General features: G+C 41.1%; 1 protein-coding gene and 1 pseudogene across 5 annotated transcripts in view; both read left to right on the top strand.

Annotated features, from left to right (window-relative positions):
* ST3GAL3 (ST3 beta-galactoside alpha-2,3-sialyltransferase 3) overlaps positions 1-23893 on the top strand; it is a 178911-nt gene that overhangs the window by 2225 nt on the left and 152793 nt on the right. For all 4 annotated transcript variants that reach the window (XM_080656564.1, XM_080656566.1, XM_080656567.1 and 1 more), the window contains exon 2: positions 17842-17986. In XM_080656564.1, the coding sequence (XP_080512690.1) occupies positions 17872-17986 (115 nt within the window). In that variant the 5' untranslated portion in view covers positions 17842-17871. The remainder of the gene's footprint in view (positions 1-17841; positions 17987-23893) is intronic.
* On the top strand, positions 13184-13927 carry LOC308242706 (GTP-binding nuclear protein Ran-like; annotated as a pseudogene). Its single transcript has one exon. The product of its transcript is annotated as a GTP-binding nuclear protein Ran-like (transcript).

Raw genomic sequence — 23893 nt, 5'->3', positions numbered from 1 at the left:
TTTTTTTTTTTAGCCCTCACCCGAGGATATTTTTCCAGTGATTTTTAGAGAGAGTGGAAGGGAGGGGGAGAGACAGACAGAAACATCAATGTGAGAGAGACACATTGATTGGTTGCCTCCCGAGCCTGCAACCAAGGTACGTGCCCTTGACCGGAATCGAACCCAGAACCCTTCAGTCCATTGAGCCAAACCAGCTGGGACGAAGAGTCTTTTGATACTGCCTCTGCACTATTTCTGGCATCTGCTTCTTTCTGTTCCTACTCTCATCACGCTGAGTTAGGGCCTTTGATATACCACTCTGTTGAATTACTGCAGAAACTCCCTAACATTTTTTTCTTCCCTCCCATTCATCTTGTGTACCATCACTTTCGGATATCTCACTTCCCTAGCCAAGATTTAATGGCTCTTTACTGTCTGTTGAATTGAACACAGACCAAGCCTGGCATGGGCAGTATGGGTAAATTCATTTTTTGCCATTCCCTTAGGTTTCGTTATGTTTTCCAGATCAGTGGAACTGTTTGCTCTTTGTGCTCTATATCTTTGCTCATGTTGCTTTTTCTATCTTAAATGACCCCCTTCAATCTCTAGTTGTTGGTTATCACTCATGTTTCAGGGCCACTTGGTAAGATATTTCCTTTGAAACCTTTCTGTACTCTTCTCCCCATCTGGATGGGACTTGTCTCTTGTTTAAGCCATTATAACACCAGAGTCTGCCATTTTGGGCACAGTTGCCAATCCCAGATTGAAGTTCTTTCAGTACATGGGTTATCTTCTTTCTCATTTAGCACAGTGTTTTGTATACAGTAGGTGCTTGGCAAATATATTTTATATTGAATATAGCTTTGAACCAGGATGGCTGCAAAGAAAAACTCTTTGTGCCAACAAAATATTCATCACAAAATCTGCAAATAAAGTGACTTGTGTGAGAGAATTGCTTCCTGAGAGATCTGGAGTATTGGTTTGGAGCCTGGGTTAGGCTGCATTAACAAAAACCCTCAAGACGTCAGTGGCTTAACAGAATGAAAGTGGACTTCTCTTTCAGTCCACCTGTCCCACACGAGTGCACAGGGCGTTCTCCTCACAGTCACTTGGACCCAGGCTGATGGAAACTCCTTTTGACATGATATTTCCATGGTAATTCTGATCGACGGAAAGATGGTGCTCAGGGTAACTGGCTTTTAAAGTTTCTGTCCCAAAGTGGCATGTGTCACTTTTACTCACATTTCATTGGCTGAAATGGCCATACCTAACTTTAGATTTAAATTATTTTTAATGTATTGATGGGAGAGGAAGAGGGGGGGGGGAGAGAGAGAGAGAGAGAGAGAGAGAGAGAGAGAGAGAGGGAGGGAGGGAGAGAGAGAGGGAGAGGAGAAAGAGAAACATCAATTTGACATTGATTTGTTGTGCCTTGACCAGGAATCAAACCCACAGCCTTGGCATATTGGGATGATGCTCTATCCATCTGAGCTACTTGGCTAGGGCTGGCCATGCCTAACTTGAAAAAAGCACAGGGAGTTGCAGTCTTAGCATGTGCTTAGGAAGCAAAGAGGCAGAAATGATTTGTGAGTAGCACAAATGACTATTACATCTCCATGAGTATCATGGCTCATAGAAGATTAGAGGTAGCAAAAGCAGATGGGCTACTAGAGACAAACTTTGACAATAGCAAGAAATAATAACTCAACTAACTAGGCATGGGCATGAGGGTGGATTGGGAACTCCATTATGAGCATTATAAATGCTCACAGGATTCCAGGGCAATCTATTCTATCCCAGCGCAGTCATTCCTAAGGGGACACTGTGTCACAGCATCCTCAGTAATGAACACAGGAACGGTCATGAGGCATCCAAAAAAGTTAAATTACATTTAAGATATTCAACTTAATAAGCTAGGCCAGGCCGGTGTGGTTCAGTTGTTGAGCGATGATCCATGAAACAAGAGGTTGCTGGTTTGATTCCTGGTCAGGGCACATGCCTGGGTTGTGGGCTCCATCCCCATTAAGGGATGTGCAGGAGGCAGCTGATTGATGATGTTTCTCGTTGATGTTTCTACCTCTCTATCCATCTCCCTTCCTCTCTCTCTAAAAAATCAAATAATAATTTAAAAAAAGCCAGGCCGAAACCGGTTTGGCTCAGTGGATAGAGCGTCGGCCTGCGGACTGAGGGGTCCCGGGTTCGATTCCGGTCAGGGGCGTGTGCCTTGGTTGCGGGCGCATCCCCGGTGGGAGGTGTGCAGGGGGCAGCTGGTCGATGTTTCTCTCTCATCGATGTTTCTGGCTCTCTGTCCCTCTCCCTTCCTCTCTGTAAAATATCAATAAAATATATTTAAAAAAAAAAGCCAGGAGTTGTGTAATAACTTGAGATACATTTTCACTTGAATGGTTATTATAAAAAGGAATCTTACTTCAACCTTATTGGTTTAACTGGGTTCAATTGAGTCTATCAGACTTTGATAATCGGGGAGGAGATTTCACTTTTGAAGAAGAATAGAAGCATAGAGAGCTCTTTGGAGCCTCGGTTCAGGAGATAAGGCCTGTTTTTTAAAAAAAAATATATTTTATTGTCTTTTTACAGAGAGAAAGGGAGAGGGATAGAGAGTCAGAAACATTGATGGGAGAGAAACATCGATCAGCTGCCTCCTGCACACTCCCCACTGGGGATGTGCCTACAACCAAGGTACATGCCCTTGACCGGAATCAAACCTGGGACCCTTCAGTCCGCAGGCCGACGCTCTGTACACCGAGCCAAACTGGTTAGGCAAGGCCTGGTTTGAAATCTTGGCTCTGCCACTCATTGTCTGACATGGAGCAAGTGTCTTATTCTTGAGCCTGAGTTTCCTTATCAATGAAATGCCTATGGCAGTAAGGAGGATTCAGTGCTTCACACAGTACCTGGCTCAGAGTAGGCACTCAACAATCATGCTTATTGTCATCATTAGTGGCAGCAGCAGGATTTGAAGAAACTGAGAAATCAGGTAAGGCGACTCCGGGGATGTAGGGAGAAGTTTCCCCCGGGGCTTCCTACCGTTTTTCCCTTTCTTGGGTAGCATTCTTGCCACCTATCGTACTTTACTTCGTTGTATATATGTTTGTGTCTCCCACTAGACTAGGCACTCTTGTCATCTCACAAATATTTATTGAACACGAGTTCCGTGCTAGGCTCTATGCTAGGTCCTGGCATGATAAACATGAAAGGTATGTCCCTGGCCTCAAAGACCCTATAGTGGGGTGGAACCAGAAGCCAGGAAAGTAGCAGTTAGCATACATTGTAACAAGGGTGTTTGTGGGTCCTGTGGGAATCTCCTGTATTCACACTGGGAATATAAATAATGGTTTTCCAGAAGTTCACACCGAACCTCAGTCTTGAAGAATCACTAGTTATTAGCTGGGTGGATGTGGGTTTAAAAGGCTTTTCAGACAGGAAACAATGTACGCACTGGCCTAGATACACAAGAGTGACTGCATCCTGAAGATGCTTGAATGGTAAGAGATCAGGCTATGTTTGGGGAGTGTGTAGAGGCTGCAGAAGTCAGATTGTGAAGGCTTTGTACGTCCTGGGGTTACAGCTCTGTGTTGCAGATGATCAGGAGCCACTTGAAGGATTCAAAAGTAGGAAATTACTTTATCAGCTTTACCTTTTCAGAAGATTACTGCACGTGAAGGAAACAGAGTAGCGAATATCCTACTTCCCTGACATGGGAAGTTCTGAGGTTTGCAACTATAGTACCACGCCTCCTACACAAGAGTCATAAAATATTTATGTATGAGGAGAGATTAGACTGAGGTGAGACTGGCGGGAGAGATACCAGTTAGGCCGCTGCAGTAACATGAGGACTGTGTCCATGTCCTTCCTAGGACTAGAAGAGAGGACTGTACACTGAGTGGCCAGATTATTATGATCTCTGAACACATAATAATCTGGCCACTCAGTATGTGTGAGTGTGTATGTATATGTATATGTGTATGTATACATATACATACACACTCACACACTGAGTGGCCAGATTATTATGAACACCTGACGTTTGTAGGCAAATTAGCCGTACACTGCATCTTATGGGATATGGAAGACGGAGGCCTGTTCGAACACCTTTGCTGTCTGCAGTTACCAAGATAAAACGTCTCCAATTCGCACAGGAACACAAGGATTGGACAGTCAAGCATTGGAAAAAAGTCTTGTGGTCCAATGAATCACGTTTCCAGTTGCATCATGCAGATGACAGAGTGAGAATTTTGCGGAAACAGCATGAAATCGTGCACCTCACATGCATGAGTACAACCCTTCAAGCTGGTGGAGGCAGTGTTATGGTTTGGGGCATGTTTTCCTGGCATGATTTGGGCCCTTTAATTCGTGTGGAACAATGTCTGAATAGCACAACATACCTAAGTATCGTTGCTGATCAACTTCATCCTATCATGTTGATGGCGTATCCCAATGGAGATGGCTTCTTCCAACAAGACAATGCGCCATGCCACGGTGCTCGTATTGTTCAGGAGTGGTTTCAAGAACATGAGGGAGACTTTACCTTGCTTAGGTGGCCCCCACAATCACCAGATCTCAATCCAATTGAGCATTTGTGGGATGAAGTTAAAAGAGCCATCAGGCAGCTGGTTCCACAACCATCAAATCTCACAGAACTGGACAGTGCTATTCATCAGGCATGGTGTCAGATTCCTCGCATCACCTTTCAACATCTCGTGGAGTCAGTGCCAAGAAGAATCGCTGCAGTATTGAAGGCAAAAGGTGGCCCAACGAAGTACTGATGGGGTGGTCATAATAATCTGGCCACTCAGTGTGTGTGTGTGTGTGTGTGTGTGTGTGTGTGTATAAATTGGAGGCCCGGTGCATGAATTCGTGCATGGGTGGGGTCCGGCCAGCCTGGCCAGGGGGAGGGGACATGGGCAGTTGGCCGGCCTGCCTGCTGGTGGAACTTCTGGTTGAGGGGACAGTTTGCATATTAGCCTTTTATTATATAGGATATACACTGAGTGGCCAGATTATTATGCGTTCAGAGATCATAATAATCTGGCCACTCAGTGTATATGAGTCAGTAGGCCAGGATTTTGGTCATGGCTTCACCAGTTTCTGTGGTATAACTGTGGGCAGAACCTCTGTGTCTTCTTGGTTCTCAAATTTTTAAAATTGGGATAAAAATACTCATCTTTCAAGGTTGGTTGGCTCAGTGAACTGCATAGGTATTGTGCTGTTAGACATATCCTATATAATAAAAGCCTAATATGCTAAGTGTCTGGTGGTCTGGTCTCCATTCAACCAATCAAAGTGTAATATGCTAATGATCTGCTAAGGTCGCCCAACCGCTCATTATGACGTGCACTGACCACCAGGGGGCAGATGCTCCGACTGGTAGGTTAGCTTGCTGCTGGGGTGTGGCTGATCGGGACTGAGCCAGACGGGCCCTGGAGCCCTCCTGCTGTCCCTTCCAGCTGGCCAACCTCCTGCGTCCTTCCCCAGCCCTGATTGTGCACCGGTGGGATCCCTCGGCCTGGCCTGCGCCTTCTTGCAATCCGGGAGAGCTGGTTTCAGCCCGATCCTACAGACCAGGCCAAGGAGCCCCACTGGTGCACGAATTCGTACACCAGGCTTCTAGTACCTCTTATAATAAAAAAAACTGGTCCTGTGCTATTAGACACATAAAGTACTATGCTATTAGACAGATAAGGTACCTCTTATAATAAAAGTACTAGCTTTAGGATTCCTAATGTTTAGTATATTACCTGGTTCATAATAAGTGATCATTAGCCTTAAATCCCACCACCTAGAGATAACCACTGCCAACATTATTGTTTTATTTATACATCTTAAGTGATTGACGATGCTGGTTTGGGAGTGTTAGGCATGAGGGAATTATTCTGAGATTGAGAAGCGAAGAATTGATGTGAATATCATACCAACTTAAACATTCTTTAATTGCTAATAGATTGCATATGGCTATTCAGCTGTCCCAGCCCTCACTCAGAAGTCCCACGTGCATGTGTGCATACACTTGTGACACTGATGTTATTATGTGCTCACTGCTTGGGCTGCTAAAATGTATGCACTTTTCCTTCAGCCTGTCGTCATTGTTACTGTTGCCTGCCTCCCCCTGAAATGTTGCTCCTCCTCAGTCTTCTGAACATGTTTTTAAAGATGATAATGGGGTTTTAATTTAGATTTTTTCTCCATTAGGTTCCTCCCTGGTCATCCTGGCTGACAGGAATTCCTCCTCTCTGAACTCCTGTACAACTTAATTTATGTTATTCTGATTGAATGTCATCTACTGCCTTAGTATTTGTCTACATGTCAGTAAATTTTCCTTTTTCTTGATGTCAGTTTTCTTACAGCACAATGGAAAGATGGCATGTTAATGTATTCTTAACATGACTTGAAAAGCCACTGAAACCTTGTGTTTGAAATATGTTAAACATAGGTTAGAAAATTCAGTTACTAGGTTTTAATGTGTATATTAGTGATTCTCAGACTTCTTGGTCTCAGGACTCCTTTACAAATTAAAAAATTATTTGTAGGTTTGTCTATTGATATTTAATGCCCAAAATTACCGAGAAAATTTTAAATCACAAGAATACACAAGCACACACTACATTAGCCTCTGGAAAACTCTGCTGGACCCTTGTGAGAGAATGAGAGTGAACAAGGCAAATACTGCCTGGTAATTATTATGAAACTGGTTTTAAACCTGTGGACTCACTGAAAGGGTTTTGGGGTCTTGGATCACAGTTTGAAAACTTCTGGCATACAGATGTGGAAGTTTTTATTATTACTTTTTAAAAATTGATTTTAAAGAGAGAGGAAGAAAGGGGCAGGAGAGAGAGAGAAATATCAATTGGTTACCTCCTGTACACACCCCAAAAGGGTATCGAACCCGAAACCTATGTATGTGTCCTGACCAAGAATTGTACCTGCCATCCTTTGGTGTGTGGGATGATGCTCCAACCAACTGAGCCACCTGGGCAGGGCAGATCTGAGAGTTTTTATGTATGGTTCAAACAAAAAATCTCTTTTACATCTTTTTGGCAATGAAAACTAAGGATAGAAAAATTGACACATAAATGCACTCGGCATAGTTTATTATTTTAAAGTTTCCACTTTTTGTTAAGACCTCTTTTATTTTGAAAGGCAGATGTGTGTATTTTTGGGATATCTGCTAGGTACATCCTTCTAATAGACGTTTGTCATCCCAGAAGAGGTCATTGAACTTGGAACACTAGTATTTTTGTAAGAGAAAAATATACAAATGCTCTTTTTTAAATTTCTTTATTGATTAAGGTGTTACATATGTGTCCTTATTCCCCCATTTCCCTCCCTATCCCCCTACTCATGCCCTCACCCCCCTGTTGTCTGTGTCCATTGGTTAGGCTTATATGCATGCATACAAGTCCTTTGGTTGATCTCTTCCCCTTCCCCCCACACTCCCCTACCTTACAAATGCTCTTTAAGTTCCAGAAATCTTATATGCACTTGGCCAGATGCTAACCAGAGAACTTCTTTGAGGTGCAAGAGTTTCATGGTTACTCACCATCTCATTGTCAGGTTTAGTTGTGATCTTATTAAAAAGATCCATTTTCTTCTGAAACTGACCACATTGATGTCATTTTGTGGCACAGGAACTGCACTGCATCACAAAACAAATGAGTGATGGCACCACTGCCCCCCATGCTGTGGAGCTTTCACACTTCCTGAACCCCATGTGCCACAAGGCAGATGACATGGGGACTGTGTGAGGAGGCTAGTGTCAATAAGGTTCATAAACAAGAGTTCTGGTATTTTCTTTTTTTAAAAATAATTCTTTATTGTTGAAAGTATCCCATATGTCCCCCTTCCCCCCCCCCCATTAACCCCCTACAGTGTGCCCACCCCACGCCTTCAGCACCCTATTCTCTGTCCATGGGTTATGCATACATGCATACAAGGTCTTTGGTTGATTACCTTCCGCCCACCCACCCTCCCCTGCCTTCCCTCTGAGATTCCGCACTCTCTTCCATGCTTCCATGTCTCTGGATCCACTCTGTTCATCAGTTTATTTTGTTACTTACTAGTAGATTCTACATATGAGTGCGATCATGTGATACTTGTCTTTCTCTAACTGACTTATTTCACTTAGCATTTCAATACCAGGTCGAGTGCTGGTATTTTCTTTTGCTACCATGGTGAATCATTTTGAGTACCCTTTGAGATACACAGTTGGCTTGCTCTTTCTGTGGATTCCATCAACAGAGGATCAAACATACGGGGGAGCGGGGGGTGAAGTGTTATGTTGTTGCTGACATGTACTATGTAGTTACGCCTAGAGAGTTGAGTCTGTACTGAACATGCACAGAATTTTTTCTTGTCATTATTTCCTAAGCAATACAGTATAACAACTATTTACATAGCATATACAGTGCATTAGGTATTAAAAAAAATTGGGGTGATTTAAAGTATATGTGGGAATGTGCATAGGTTATATGCAAATACTAAGCCGTTTGACTAGGGACTTGGGCATCCACAGAATCTTAGGGCTGTACATCCTTTGTGAAGGCGAAGTGCCCCTAGGCTATCACAGTTGTCCTCTTGCTCTCGCCTGAGTCTTCTCCAGGCTGCCCTCCGTATTGTTACTTGAGTGACCTTTCTAAAATGCAGATCTGACTAGGTCATTTCTCTATTGAATCCCTTACGTGGTTCTCACTGCCAGTGGGATACATCTCAGACCCCTTAGCACGGCACCCAAGGCCTTTCCTACTGAAGCTTTCCCTAAACCTCACAGCTACTAATTTCCACCGGCTCATAATGCCTGTACCTTGTTTATACTTCAGCTGCATGCATCACACTGTGTTCCCACTGCTGTACTCAGGTGCATAATAATGGCTTCCGCCTGGACTGGTAAGATGGCATAGCTTCCAGCATAATTCAGTATAATTATTCTGCAATATTAATTTCTTTCCCTGCTTTTTTTTTTTTAAAGAAAGCTATGGGCAGATAAACAATATGGAACTACTACCTAAGTCTAAGACATCTAAAGTCTCAGAGAAATAATAGCAATGAAAGGGAACATTTATGTCATATATTCTTATATATTTCACACATATAAGAACAGAACAATATGGTGATACCTATCATTAAATCTTAATATTCCTATTGTGTCAGTTTTTTAAAAAAGAAATAGATTATTACATTTCTAGCAAATGCCTCTTGTGTGTTTCCTGCCAGTCTCCTCCCTGTTTCAACCAGAGAATACACTGTGTTGAATTTAAAATGTTAAATTCTCACACGTGTTCTTATGCTTTTGCTACATGTTGTGTGTCCATATACCGTACATAGCAGAGGTTGGCCAACTGGCCTGCAGGCTTTATTGGAACACAGCCATGCCCACTCGTTTCAGTATTGTTATTGACAGCTCTCATGCTACAATTTTCTGCTTCTCGTTTTCTGGACATATTGCCATCTCCCTTTAACACGAGCCATCCTTTTATTTCATTTGGCCTGGCAAAGGAAGCTTATCTTTTCTAACATTCCAGTTAAATTTTCTCAAGACCGATTGCATTCAGCATTTTAAATCTTTCACATAGAAGTCACCTTTCTCCAATTAAAAAATAGTATGTCTAGCCCTAACCGGTTTGGCTCAGTGGATAGAGCGTCGGCCTGCGGACTGAGGGGTCCCAGGTTCGATTCCGGTCAAGGGCGTGTACCTTGGTTGCGGGCACATCCCCAGTGGGGGGTGTGCAGGAGGCAGCTGATCAATGTTTCTCTCTCATCGATGTTTCTAACTCTCTATCCCTCTCCCTTCCTCTCTGTAAAAAAACAATAAAATATATTTTAAAAATAGTATGTCTAGAACCCTTATCCTCTGAACACCATTAAAAAAATCAAAAATCCAATAAAACCAAACCTTAACAGCTCCTATTCAGAAAAGTTTTTTTGTTTTTGGTTAAAAAAACACACCCCACACAAAACGAAAACTAAAGGTTTTGTTCCCTTGGACTTTTACCACCACCCCCCCCCCCCCGGCTTTTTCTTAGTATTTCTAAAGGGAGTGTCTGATCAGGGACAAAATATTTTTCAGCTTTTCTGTCTTCTATTTTTAAATACATTTTTATTGTTTTCAGAGAGGAAGGGAGAGGAAGAGAGAGATAGAAACATCAATGATGAGGGAGAATCTATCTGCTGCCTCCTGCACGCCCACACTAGAGATCGAGCCCATAACCCAGGCATGTGCCCTGACCGGTAATCAAACTGTAATCTCCTGGTTCATAGGTTGACGCTCAACCACTGAACCACACCGGCCATGCCTGTCTTCTATTTTTTAAACCTTGGTAGATGTCTGAGTTCTAGTTAGAAAGTTACTGACTGCCCATATTACAGGAGTCTGCATCCAATCAGGAGAAAGAAACCACATGGTACTTTGAGCAGGTAAAGTTTAGTGTAAGAATTATTAGCTATAACAGAATTGGAGCAACACGAGACAGGCTGATAAGAAATAAAGAATTAAGCACATAGGAAGATGCCCAACATCATTAGCCATCAGGGGGATGCAAAGCAAAACCACAATGAGATGCTTGCCCCTCCGCCCATCTCTATCCATTTTTGCGTATCTTTTTTGGTTCCATTTGCTTGATTCTATTTTTCAGATACCAGTTATGCTTATGCTGGGTCTCCTATGACTGCCATTGCTACATGTTTTTTGGGGTTTGTTTTGGCATTCCTTTTAAACTTATTTTTCATGTTATCTTGCTCTTTTTTTTTTTTTTTTTTTTAATCCAGCATGGCCTTCATGACTCGTATTTCCAGCAATGTCCACTTTGCTCTCTTCCATTGAGGATTTTGTTCACTTTTATGAGGGCTAATGGAATTTTTAAAATGTTGTTTTACTGGTTTTCCCCTGAGCTCTGCCTTTAATCTCTCTCTGCTCTCAGTTTGCTCTTGGCTTATAGAGCCATTTGGGAGTGGGCCAGCTGCGAGGATCTTCGTTAATGACCTTTATCTGTTCTGTGACAAAATTTTTTCTGTTAAGTGGTCTTCATCTACCATGTTCCTCCTTCCCTTTCCCCATTCCTTTTTTTCACTTTTGTTGTAGTATTTTTGTTTAAATCCTATACTGATTCCTTTTTATTACTGTTCTGATAAACTCGTGCCTCTTCAAATGAAAAATGTTATATAACTGAAGCCAGATCATTTGGATTTGAATTCTGGCTCTGCCGTTTATTAGCACTATGACCCTAGGTAAGATAATTTGACCTTTCTGTGCCTCAGTTTCTTCTCTATATAATGGGAATGATAACTTAATAGGATTGTTGAGAAGATTCAGTGAGTTAAATCATACAAAACCCTTAGAACTGTAGTTGGTTCACAGTAAGTGATATATGAATATTAGCAATATGAATTATTTTATCCCTTACATTGACTTGCAATTAGAAAATGCACAGTTCTTCTGCGTAGGATAATTTAATATATTGCATATTAATTAACTACTTAAATCTGCTTAGTCATGCATAAAGTCTGAATAGGAGGTGTGCATTCAACAAAAATGTTATTAAAAAATTGATGAGCTTTTCAGTAACTTGTTTGGGAAGCTGGATAATAAATAGTATGTAATAACTTCTAATTAGCTTGCCTCAAAAATATTCACAGGAGACATGCTCAGGAAATACTTTGTGGTTTTTGCTCTGTGTAATTTTATTATAATTGAGTTCATATCCATTATGGCTGATATTTGAAAGTTGGCAAAATTCTGACATTTGAGACAAAAAGTTGTTGCCTGGTATAATTCTGAAAAAAAATGAACAAACAAAACCACAAACCATATTGTAGGATGTTTTAGAAATGACAGGAGTTTGGTGAGTTTGTTTCAGTGAGTTCAAATTTTAATTAAGTTTTCTTTTTATGGTTAATTAAAATAACCTAGCTTTATGTACCTTATTGCTTTTTTACCTTTTTTGTGCATACTATTACTGACTGACTGTTTGGCCAGTGAACAGATAATTTTTGAATACCTAGCAGTGATACAATAGACATGTTTCCTGCCTGGATTAGCCAGGATATAAATGTTTAACAAATACTCATCTATATATATAAAAGCCTAAGTGACCATCTGACCAGTAGCTATAATGCACACTGACCATCAGAGGTAGACGCTCAATGCAGGAGCAGAAACCACAGGCATGGAAACATGGAACAGACTGATGAATCTCAGAGGGAGAGGGTGAGGGAAGAGATTAACCAAAGATCTTATATGCATACTATAGGCCCGGTGTGAAACCAACTTTTCTCTACATTTAAAATTTATATGCATATACATTTTATATATATACATAGACATACACAAAGTATACCTTTAGTATATATTACTTTTTGGAATGTGTACAAACTAAATTATGTCTACATTGGGCCATATAATTAGAAGTTTATTTAATTTTAAACACACTATTGCTATGCATTAGATGCTATGCTATTAAATGCAGATGATTCAGACCTAAGTTATGGATTCTGCTTTTAAACTGTACACTAATTCTTTGCAAAGACAAAAATAAACATTTTTTATACATGCTATGACAGAGGTAAGCATGGGGTGTTACGGGAGCACACACAGCCATAGGAAGGGCTGTATTTAAGGAAAGCTTCCCGAAGGAGGTAAGACTTGAACAGAGTCCCGGAAGGTGGTGGCTCGGCATTGCTTAGGCAAAGAAAACAGAGAAAGGGCTCTTAGCACCATGCTGTATCTCTTCTCACAGTTTCAGATGCCAGTCGGAAGCCAGGTCAGATCGTGTTGGGTTGAAGAATGAACAGGAAGTGAGAAGACCAACAACGCCTAGGGCAGGGGTCTGAGTTGGATTGTCTTAGTGCCCTCTGTGCCTTGCACAGTCTCTGGCACTAGTGTTTGTGGCATTAGTTTTGGACAGAAGAGAGACACCACCTCTGAGATAAGATGAATTTGTGAGGAGGGGATGAGTCCAGATTGCTGTGTTCCTTGTGCATGCTGAGGAGAGCTTCCAGGGAGCAGCCGCCTCTCGTTACCTGTGTGCCTTTATGGCTGTGCAAGGAGGCCAAGTGCCTCCCACCAGCCAGAAAAATCCTCAGCACTAACCTGTTAGCCTTTTATGTTTTATTCTAGTCTATTTTTAGTTGAGTATATGACACTTGTATCTTAACATTATTAAAATATTTTCAAGACGGTTCTAGAAGTGACATCACCATGGCCGCCCAAAGAAAACCCAGGTTCAGTTCAAACTTGCCTTGGTTGGTGACGGTGGGACTGGGAAAATGACCTGCGTGAAGCATCACCTGGCTGGTGAATTTGAGAAGAAGTATGTAGCCACCCTGGGTACGGAGGTGCACTCCCTCGTGTTCCACACTGACAAAGGGCCTGTTAAGTTCAGTATGTGGAACACGGCCGGCCAGGAGAAGTTCAGGGGCCTGTGCGACAGCTACAGCATCCAAGCCCAGTGTGCCATTATGATGTTGGATGTAACTTCGAGTTACTTAGAAGAATGGGCCTAACTGGCACAGCCATCTGGTGCGCATGTGTGAGAACATCCCCAGCGAGTTGTGTGGCAACAAAGTGGACCTCAAGGACAGGAAGGTGAAGGCAAAATCCATTGTCTTCCACCGAAAGAAGAGTCTTCAGTGCTACGACATTTCTGCCCAAAGTAACTACAACTTTGAACAGCCCTTCCTCTGGCTTGCTGGAAAACCAATCGGAGACCCTAACTTGGAGTTTGTTGCCGTGCCTGCTCTTGCCCCTCCAGAGGTTGCCAGGGACCCAGCGCTGGCAGCACCCTGTGAGCATGATCTAGAGGTTGCTCAGGCCACCATGCTCCCGGACGAAGATGACCACCTGGGAGAAAGGGAAGCTGGAGCCCAGCGTCAGAAGTCTAGTTTTACAGGCAACTGTCCTGTGATGTCAGTGGTGCCGCGTGTTTGCCATTTTATCAGGTAGCTGGGCAGGACCTGTGCTTGATCTTTGGGATGCTGAAAGAGATGAATGGGCTTCAGAGCAAATGTGGCAGTTGAAAAATACCTTCACTTTTTGGACCTGCATATTTAGCTATGTTGGAACGCAGTTGTTTCCTTATAAGAATGCTGCAGTCGCATCACAATACTCAGTGGTGAAGCCTTGTTTGCTACTGTCATTCCCGTTCCCTTTCGTTTAGAATCAGAATAAAGTTGTATTTCAAGTATCTAAAAATATATATATATTTTCATAAACATCTAAAGTGGCTACATAATCTCTTATTTGGGTTGGATTGTATTCGAACATTTCTTTGAGCATTTAGTTTAAAAACGTTTTTCTGTTTTAACTTTTATTTTTAAATAATTTTAGACTTTAAAAAGTTGCAAAAATATTACAAAGAACTTTCACATATCATACCTTCAGCTAGTTTATGGTAGTGTCTCTCGGAGTTCTCCATTGTAAAGTTAACTTTTTCCTTCTCTGTAATTAATAAGTATCTTGTAGGGAGATACTTTAAGACATACTATATACGATCCCATTTCTCAAAATTTTACCCACTAATTTTAGCATCCTTTGCTTTTTTTTAGCTGAATTATTACTAAAATGGTTGCTAAATGGTGACTTTTCTAATGACGTTATTCCTTCTGCATTCATTACTTGACCTTCCACTCTAAAGGAGAGTTCTCTCCTCTCCACATTTATTAACGTTCTTGGTTAGTGGGTTATAATGCTCCAGATCTGGCCATGAGCCCCTCGAGCTGGCTTCTTTTTCCGTTTTACATGTCCTCACTCTGAGCATTTTCCCACTTTCAGGCACAACAGTTGGTTTTGATATCTGATAAAGCAAATCCTCATCTCATTATTTTCACTTAAAAAAATTATTGGCTCCTCTTGGGCATGAAGTATTTGGATTAATTTTAGATTTAAAAAATAGTCATGGATTTTGACTGGAGTTAGACTGAATTTATAGAGAAGTGACATTTCAGGAGAACTGACATATTCCCATGATTGAATCTTCTCACTTAAGGAGCCTGTTTTATCTCTGTATGTATTTGGATCTCTTATGTCCTTTGGTGAAAATCTTGCCCATTCCCTCCTAAGTTTATTTTTAGATATTTTATAGATTTTGTTGCCATCATGAATGGAAGTTTTCCCCCTTAACATTTTCTAATTGGTTATTGCTGGTACAGTTTTTAAGAAGCTTTTGATTTAATCTTATAATCACCTACTTCCTATTAGTTATAATGTTTTTACAGTCGATTCTCTTGTTTCTAAGTAGACAGTTATATAACCTGCCAGTTATAACTTTTTATCACTTCATTTATAATATTTATACATAATTTCTTCTTTGTATGTTATCTCGTGGCTAAGATATCTGAGTGTGGGTGGGGAGGGGTGGTCCTGGGAATTCTTCTTGCCTGATGTTACATTTAAGGGGAGTATCAAAGAATGTGCAACAGGTGAAGCAGGGTGGTGGAGAATGTATTCCAGACAGGCCCAGGGGAGAGGAACAGTACGACAATGTTCAATGAATAGATAGAATGGCTAGAGCATAGGACACAAACAAGTTGGGAGAAGCAAGAGATGGTTGGAGAGTAAATAGGGGCACAGTCTGAAGCTGCTGGATTCTGAGAGCAATTACTTTATTCTAAAGGAAATGAGAATTTAATGAAAGGGATGTTAGGTAGAATGGCCCCCAAAGATGTTCATGCCCTAATCCTCAGAATCTGTAAATATGTTACCTTACATGGCAAAAAGGACTTTGCAGATAAAACTAAGGCTATGGATCTTAAAATTGGGGGAGGGAGGAGGAAATTATCCTGGATTATTTGTTTGTTTATGGTTGATCCTCACCCAAAGATATTTTTCCATTGATTTTTTAAAAAATATATATATTTTTTGCCCTGACTGGTTTGGCTCAGTGGATAGAGCATCGGCCTGCGGACTGAAGGGTCCCGGGTTCGATTCCGGTCAAGGGCATGTACCTTGGTTGCAGGCACATCCCCAGTAGGGGGTGTGCAGGAGGCAGCTGATCGATGTTTCTCTCTTATCAATGTTTCCAACTCTCTATCCCTCTCCCTTCCTCTCTGTAAAAAAAATCAAAATATACTTAAAAAAAAATATATATATATATATATTTTTGCCCTGACTGGTTTGGCTCAGTGGATAGAGCGTCAGCCTGTAGACTGAAGGGTCCCAGGTTCGAATCCGGTCAAGGGCATGTACCTTGGTTGCGGGCACATCCCCAGTAGGGGGTGTGCAGGAGGCAGCTGATCGATGTTTCTCTCTCATCGATGTTTCTAACTCTCTATCCCTCTCCCTTCCTCTCTGTAAAAAATCAATAAAATATATTTTAAAAAATATATGTATTTTTTATTGCTTTCAGAAAGGAAGGGAGAGGGCGAGAGAGATAGAAACATCAATGATGAAAGAGAATCATTTATCGGTTGCCTCCTGCACGCCCCCTACTGGGGATCAAGCCTGCAACCCAGGCATGTGCCCTTGACCAGAATCAAACCCGGGACCCTTCAGTCCACAGACTGACACTCTATCCACTGAGCCAAACCAGCTAGGACTCCATTGATTTTTAAAGAGAGTGGAAGGGAAGGGGAGAGACAGAGAAAGAGAACCATTGATGTGAGAGAGACACATCGACTGGTTGCCTCCCTCACGCGCCCCAACTGGGGCCAGGGATCAAGCTTACCCAAGGCCAGGGATTGAGCCTTGACTGGAATTGAACACTAGACCCTTCAGTCTGCATGTGCTCACATGCTCTATCCACTGAGCATCCTCAGGCCGACGCTCTAGCCACTGAGCCAAACCAACTAGGGCACGGATTATTTATTTTTTAATTGACTTTAGAGAGAGGAAGGGAGAGAAGAAACATTGATGTATGAAACATTGATCGGCTGCCTCCTGCATGCACCCCAACCAGGGATCAAACTGGGATTGAACGCGAAACCTAGGTATATATATGCCCTGAATAGAATTGAACCCAAAACCTTTTGGTGTACGCTCCAACCAACTGAGCCACTCCGGCCAGGGCTATCCTGGATTATTCAGGTGGGCCCAATCTAATCACATGAGCTGGAAAAGCAAAAAAAGTTTATAAGGGGAAGTTGGAGAGATTCAGAGGAACTTAACCTACCATGGCTGAAGGGGACCACATGGAAAACATGAGAAGGAACACAAGAGCAAAGACTGTCTTACTGTTGGCAAGGAAACGGGGACCTCGGCCCTTCAGCTGCAAGGACCTGAATTCGGCCAACAGCCTGAATGAACCTGGAAACAGTTCCATCTCTTGTCTCCAGAAAGCCCGGCCGACTACTTGGTTTTGGCCTTGTGGGACTCTATGCAGAGGACCCAGCTACAAAACTCAGAGAAAATAAATTTGTGTTATTTTAAGCTGCTAAATTTGTGGTACTTTGTTACAGCAGCAGCAGAATACTGAGGGGTTTAGGTAAGGAAGTAATGCCAAATTTTGTGTTAACAGACTACTGCTGTGCTATGTGGAAAATGGATTTGGGAGAACACAAATTTGGAGGGGGGAAACTTGTCTTTGGGAAATAGTGGTAGCAAGGATGGAGGGTCGTGATGGTGGGGAGGGGATATGATTTGATACTTATTTGGGAGGTTGGAATTACCAGAATTTGCTCACTGATTGGATGTCAGGAATGAGGGAGAGACAGGACACAGATGACTGCTGAGTGACTGGTGAAGCTGTTCTAGACACGGATGAGCAGATGAGAACCTGCCGTGTCATGAGCTTATTGGTAATTCCAGGTTCTTCATTTGAAAATTCTTCTATAAATACTTATTCAAGGTAGAGTATATCAGTAAGATGATTGCTTTTTCTTTTAAGACCTAAATTGGTTTTATTTTGTGGTTTTGTTTTTTAGGTCATGTAGGAAATTGTAAATCATGTGAAGATGGGACTCTTGGTGTTTGTGCGAAACCTGCTGCTAGCCCTCTGCCTTTTTCTGGTACTGGGATTTTTGTATTATTCTGCATGGAAGCTACATTTACTCCAGTGGGAGGACTCCAGTAAGTATGGTCACTCTAGCCTATCCCTGGAAAAGCCTGTTGCAGATCAGCGATAGGTTTTTCACATAGCTGCAATGTTCTCAGATTCTTCAGAGATGGGCAGTCAACTGACCATTTCTGGGATTTAGGCTTAGAAATTGACTACTTTTGTTACTATAAGTTAAGAACTTACAAAAAACAACAACAACTGCATGCCATGGCAAATTCTTATATGAACCCAGTGAAAAAGTGCTATTTTTCAATAAAAAGTAAAACTGTACTAGTACTTCTAATCCTTGAATGTTTTTTGTTCTTAATTACTATAGTGTATTGCTGCTCCCATTTGCCATTTATTGCCTTAGGGCTTGGTAGTGAAGTTGGTTTTCTTTTGCCTTTAAAACTTCATCTTTATCTTTTCCTTGAATTTTTCAATTTAATAATGTCTTTGTTTTATTTTCCTAAAGAAATTCTGTCTACTTAGTCTTTGTAGCCTTTGCTGGTCCTGAACTTGTGCTGGCTTTCCAGCCAATAACTCCTAATCTCTTTCTTCCCTTTGTACCTCAGGCCTCATGTGTCACCCAGCATGTTCTGTATACCTGCCTGAACCCTTCGGACTGGGTTTCACTTCACCCAGTGGTGCCTGTGTTGTGGTTGTAGGCTTGCAATTGAAGGCCGGTACTGAGCAACACCAGCTTTGACCATTCTCTTTTTGAACACGAGTAGCTTTCCTTTTGGTTCTTCGGTCTGAAGGCTTGTTGCAGGAAATACCAGGTAGTCTGTTCTGATTCCTAGAGAATGTCTCTTTTCTAAAGTAGTTTTATTTCCCCAAACATCTACCCAATAAAAGTGTAGAATTCACTTGAGAGTAGAGTTGGCCTCTCAGTATGAGGTTAAAATGCTAGAATGAGTTGGAAGAGGCACTTGACATTGGCCTCGTGTTGAGACCTTAACATGGGAACTATACCTATGAGGTAGTTGACGTATTTCTCACATGGCCCAAACTACTGAAGCAGTTGCAAGCCAGTTTTTAAAATACAGTGTTATATCTTTGATTTATTGTTTTATATGGGACGTTTAAGTGCCTCTTAACTGCTTAGCTTATAATTACCAGTAATTACTTTGCGTTTCCCGAGTTTACTTAAATTTGTGTCCCAACTTATTTATTTTTTTGGTCCCAACTTATTTTTAAAATCAAGGAGACTACCCAAAATAAGGAGTGTTTATATCAGTGCAGTGCAGAAGTCTGTGGTTAGAGGCATTGTCTGTAGCCATAATGGGTAAATTAATCTGTATCCATAAAATAGATGGAAACATGTGCAAGGAATGGGGGGGTCCCCATTTCCGATAAGAGCTACTGACCTGTAGAAGACATAATCAAGTATTAGATTATATTTTACTAGAGAAGATACTAACTTTATGGAAGACCTATTGTTTGTCAGGTCTCATACATTTAATTTTATTTAATTTACTTCTTACTATAACCACATGAATATGCTGTTATTATCTCTATTTTCCAGTTGAGCAACTGAAGTGTTTAGTTTCATTAGTTTATTTAAGTTACACAGTTAATGGCTATTGGAATTTGCCAAATGCTTTTTCTGCATCTATTGTTATGATCATATGTTTTCATCCTTTAATTTATTTATGTGGTGTATCACATTAATTGATTTGTGGATATTGAACCAATCTTGCATCCCAGGAATAAATTTCACATGATTATGGTATATGATCTTTTAATGTATTGCTGAATTAAGTTTGCTGATATTTTGTGGAGGAGTTTTGCATCTATGTTCATCAGGGATATTGGCCTATAATTTTCTTTTTTTGTAGTGTCTTTGTCTTTGTTATCAGGGTAATGCTGGCCTCATAAAATGATTTTAGTAGCCTTTTCTCCTCTTTAATATTTTGGAATAGTTTGAGGAAAGGTTTTTTTGTGTGTGTGTGTGTGTTTTTTTTTGGAGACAGTAGGAGGGAGGAAGGAAGAAGAGAGAGAGGGAGAGAGAGATCAATTGGTTGCTTCCCACACATGCCCCAACTGGGGACAGGGATGAGCCTACAACCAAGGTATGTGCCCTTGAACAGGAATTGAACCCAGGACCCTTCAGTCCACGGGCCAATGCTCTAACCACTGAGCAAACCGACTAGAATGAGAAGGATAGGTATTAATTTTTCATTGAACGCTTGGTAAAATTGTTTATCTTTTCAAAGAACTGGTTCTTTGTTTCATTGATGTTTTCTATTGTTTTTAAGTCTCTCTTTCGTTTTTTCCCCACTGTGATTTTTATTATTTCCTTCCACTTACTTTGGGTTTTGTTTGTTCTTCTTTTTACTATAGTTCCTTTATATGTAAGGTGAGATTTTTTTTTAGATTTTTCTTGTTTCTCAAGGTGGTAGGTCTGTATTGCTATGAATTTCTCTCTTAGAACAGCTTTGGTTGTGTCCCATAGATTTTTGAGATCACGTTTTCAGTTTCGTTTGTCTCAAGGTATGTTTATTTTCCTCTTTGATCTCATTTTTAATCTATTCATTGTTTAGTAGCTTGTTATTTAGCCTCATGTGTTTTTCAATTTTTTTCTTATGGGTGATTTTTAGTATCATATCATTGTGATCAAAGAAGATACTTGATAGATTTTAGTTTGTTGTTTTTTTTAATTTAATAAACCTTTATTGTTCAGATTATTACAATTGTTCCTCTTTTTTCCCCCATAGCTCCCCTCCACCCGGTTCCCACCTCACCCTCTGCCCTTACCCCCCCGCCCCCCGCACTGTCCTCATCCATAGGTGTATGATTTTTGTCCAATCTCTTCCCGCACCCCCTACACCTCTTTCCTCCTGAGAATTGTCAGCCCACTCCCTTTCTATGCCCCTGATTCTATTATAGTCACCAGTTTATTCTGTTCATCAGATTTTTTATTCACTTGATTTTTAGATTCACTTGTTGATAGATATGTATTTGTTGTTCATAATTTTTATCTTTACCTTTTTCTTCTTCTTCCTCTTCTTAAAGAATACCTTGCAGCATTTCATATAATACTGGTTTGGCGGTGATGAACTCCTTTAGCTTTTTCTTATCTGTGAAGCTCTTTATCTGCCCTTCAGTTCTGAATGATAGCTTTGCTGGGTAGAGTAATCTTTTTTTTTTTTTTTAAATATATTTTATTGATTTTTTACAGAGAGGAAGGAAGAGGGACAGATAGTCAGAAACATCGATGAGAGAGAAACATCGACCAGCTGCCTCCTGCACACCTCCCACTGGGGATGTGCCCGCAACCAAGCTACATGCCCTTGACCGGAATCGAACCCGGGACCCTCCAGTCCGCAAGCCGACGCTCCATCCACTGAGCCAAACCGGTTTTGGCTGGGTAGAGTAATCTTGGTTGTAGGTTCTTGCTATTCATCACTTTGAATATTTCTTGCCACTTCCGTCTGGCCTGCATAGTTTCTGTTGAGAAATCAGCTGACAGTCGTATGGGTGCTCCCTTGTAGGTAACTAACTGTTTTTCTCTTGCTGCTTTTAAGATTCTCTCTTTGTCTTTTGCTCTTGGCATTTTAATTATGATGTGTCTTGGTGTGGCCCTCTTGGATTCCTTTCGTTTGAGGTTCTCTGAATTTCCTGGACTTGTAGGTCTATTTCTTTCACCAGGTTGGGGAAGTTTTCGGTCATTATTTCTTCAGATAGGTTTTCAATATCTTGCTCTCTCTCTTCTTCTAGCACCCCCATAATTCTGATGTTGGTACGCTTGAGGTTGTCCCAGAGGCTCCTTACACTATCTTCATATTTTTGGATTCTTTTTCCTTTTTGCTTTTCCGGTTGTTTTTTGCTTCTTTGTATTTCAAATCTTTGACTTGATTCTTGCGTTCCTCTAGTCTGCTGTTAGATTTCTGTATAATATTTTTTATTTCAGTCAGTGTATGCTTAATTTCTAGTTGGTCCTTTTTCATATCCTCGAGGGTCTTGCTAAATTTATCGGCCTTTTCTAGAAAATTCTTGAAAAACCTTATAACCATGGTTTTAAACTCTATATCCAGTCATTAGCTTTCCTCCATTTCTTTCATTTGTGATCTGTTTCTTTGTCTCCGCATTTTGGTTGTTTCCCTGAGTTGATAGAGTGGCTTTGTGTGCTAGGTGTCCTATAGGGCCCAGTGGCTCAGCCTCCCCAGTTACCTGAGGTGGACACTGTTGGTGCACCACTTTGTGGGCTGTGTGCACAGTCTTGTGGTTAAACCTTGATTGTTGTTGGTATCACTGGGAGGAATTGACCTCCAGGCCAGTTGGCTGTGAGGATCGGCTGTGTCTACGCTGGGAGAAATTCGGTTCTGGAGACACCCTTATGAGACAAGACTTGCAAAAGCCTCTGTGCTCAGCTTGGATGGGGCGGAGTCTCAGAGCAGAGCAGACAGCATTGGTTTCCTGTCAGCCCTGCCCTAAAAGGCCCCTGTGTCTCAGTGTCCCGTGGTAATCGCTGCAGGCACCTCTGAGAGAAAGCCGCCCTCAAGTTCTGCCTGCTGCCAGACAGTCCAGTTCACCTCGTATGAGTCTGGATCCCCAGAGTCTCGCCCAGAACTGGAGTTCAGCACAGTCGGGAGCTTTTGTCTCCCTCCCGTTTGAGAAAGCCAGCCGCGCACTCAGTTGCCAGTCCTCTCCGAGCGCGCATCTAGTACCTCTGCCTCCTGCAGCTCCTCTGAGTCTCAGTGTGCTTTTCTCTTTCCTTCTATTCGTAGAATTTCCACTCAGCCAGCCTTCCTTTGGTTCTGGATGATATCTGTTTTATCTTTTAGTTGTAGTTTTGAAATTGTTGTGCGAGGCAGCAGTTTAGGTGTTTACCTATGTCGTTATCTTGGTTTCTAATCTAGATTTTAGTCTTTTAAATTTATTGAGACTTGTTTTGCAGCCTAACATGTGGTCTGTCCTGGAAAATGTTTCTGTGCACTTGAAAAGAAGATATACTAGTATTCTATTGCTTTTGGGTGAGAGTCTCTAAAAGTATCTATGAAGTCCATTTGATCTAATGTGTCATTTAAGAACTGCTCTTTCCTTGATTTTCTCTCTGGATGATCTATCCATTGATGTCAGTGGGGTGTTACTGTCAATCTCTCCCTTTGTTTGTCCATGTTTACTTTATATATTTAACTGTTCCTACGTTGAGTGCATAGTCAAAACAGATGTTTTACAACAGATTGAATTTGAAACTGGTGAAAATCCAAATTTCTTTTATTAACTAAAATTAAAGAGATTTGTAGAAATGTAAAACTATTTTCCTACTTTTTCTGTTTTAGAAAAGTTATTTTTCCTATTGTTAATTTTAAGTGAATTCATACTTTTATAATGTTTTAATATAATAAATATCAATATAATCATTCATACACAAACACTCTTTGGAGTCCTTAGTAAGTTTTAAGAGTGTGAAAGGGTCTGATATAAAAAATTTAAGAACCACTGTATTCTTGAGTCTTCAGAAAAGTGGAGTTCAGGGACTGGGGGACTTTCAGAAGTCAGAGTGTTTAGGGATTGGTTGACCTTTAGCTGTGGATTCCCAATTACATGAATGAGGCTGTCGTTGAATAGGATGACTTTCAGAACAGTAGTCATTGAAGTGAAGCTATTGCTGATTGTCTGGTTTTCAGAAGCTTGTATAATGATATGAAGCTGTTGTTGATTGATTTGGTTGGGTTTTAAAGTAGTTCTGGTGGTTACTTTTTACTTTAGGAAAAAAAACAATACTCTTTTTGATGGTTAGCAACCTTTTATTCTCAATGGAAAAGATGGGAAAGAATAGAAGGCATAACTCTTATAATTCAACAACAAAAAGACAATCCAATTTTTAAAATGGGCAAAGGACCTGGATAGCCATTTCTCCAATGAAGATATACAAATGGTCAATAAGCACATGAAAAGATGTCCAACATCATTAGTCACTAGGGAAATGC

Source organism: Plecotus auritus (genome assembly GCF_963455305.1).
Source record: "Plecotus auritus genome assembly, chromosome: 2".
Classification (NCBI taxonomy): domain Eukaryota; kingdom Metazoa; phylum Chordata; class Mammalia; order Chiroptera; family Vespertilionidae; genus Plecotus; species Plecotus auritus.
The sequence above is the reverse complement of the archived record's forward strand: the minus strand, read 5'-3'. Positions and strand labels throughout refer to the sequence as shown.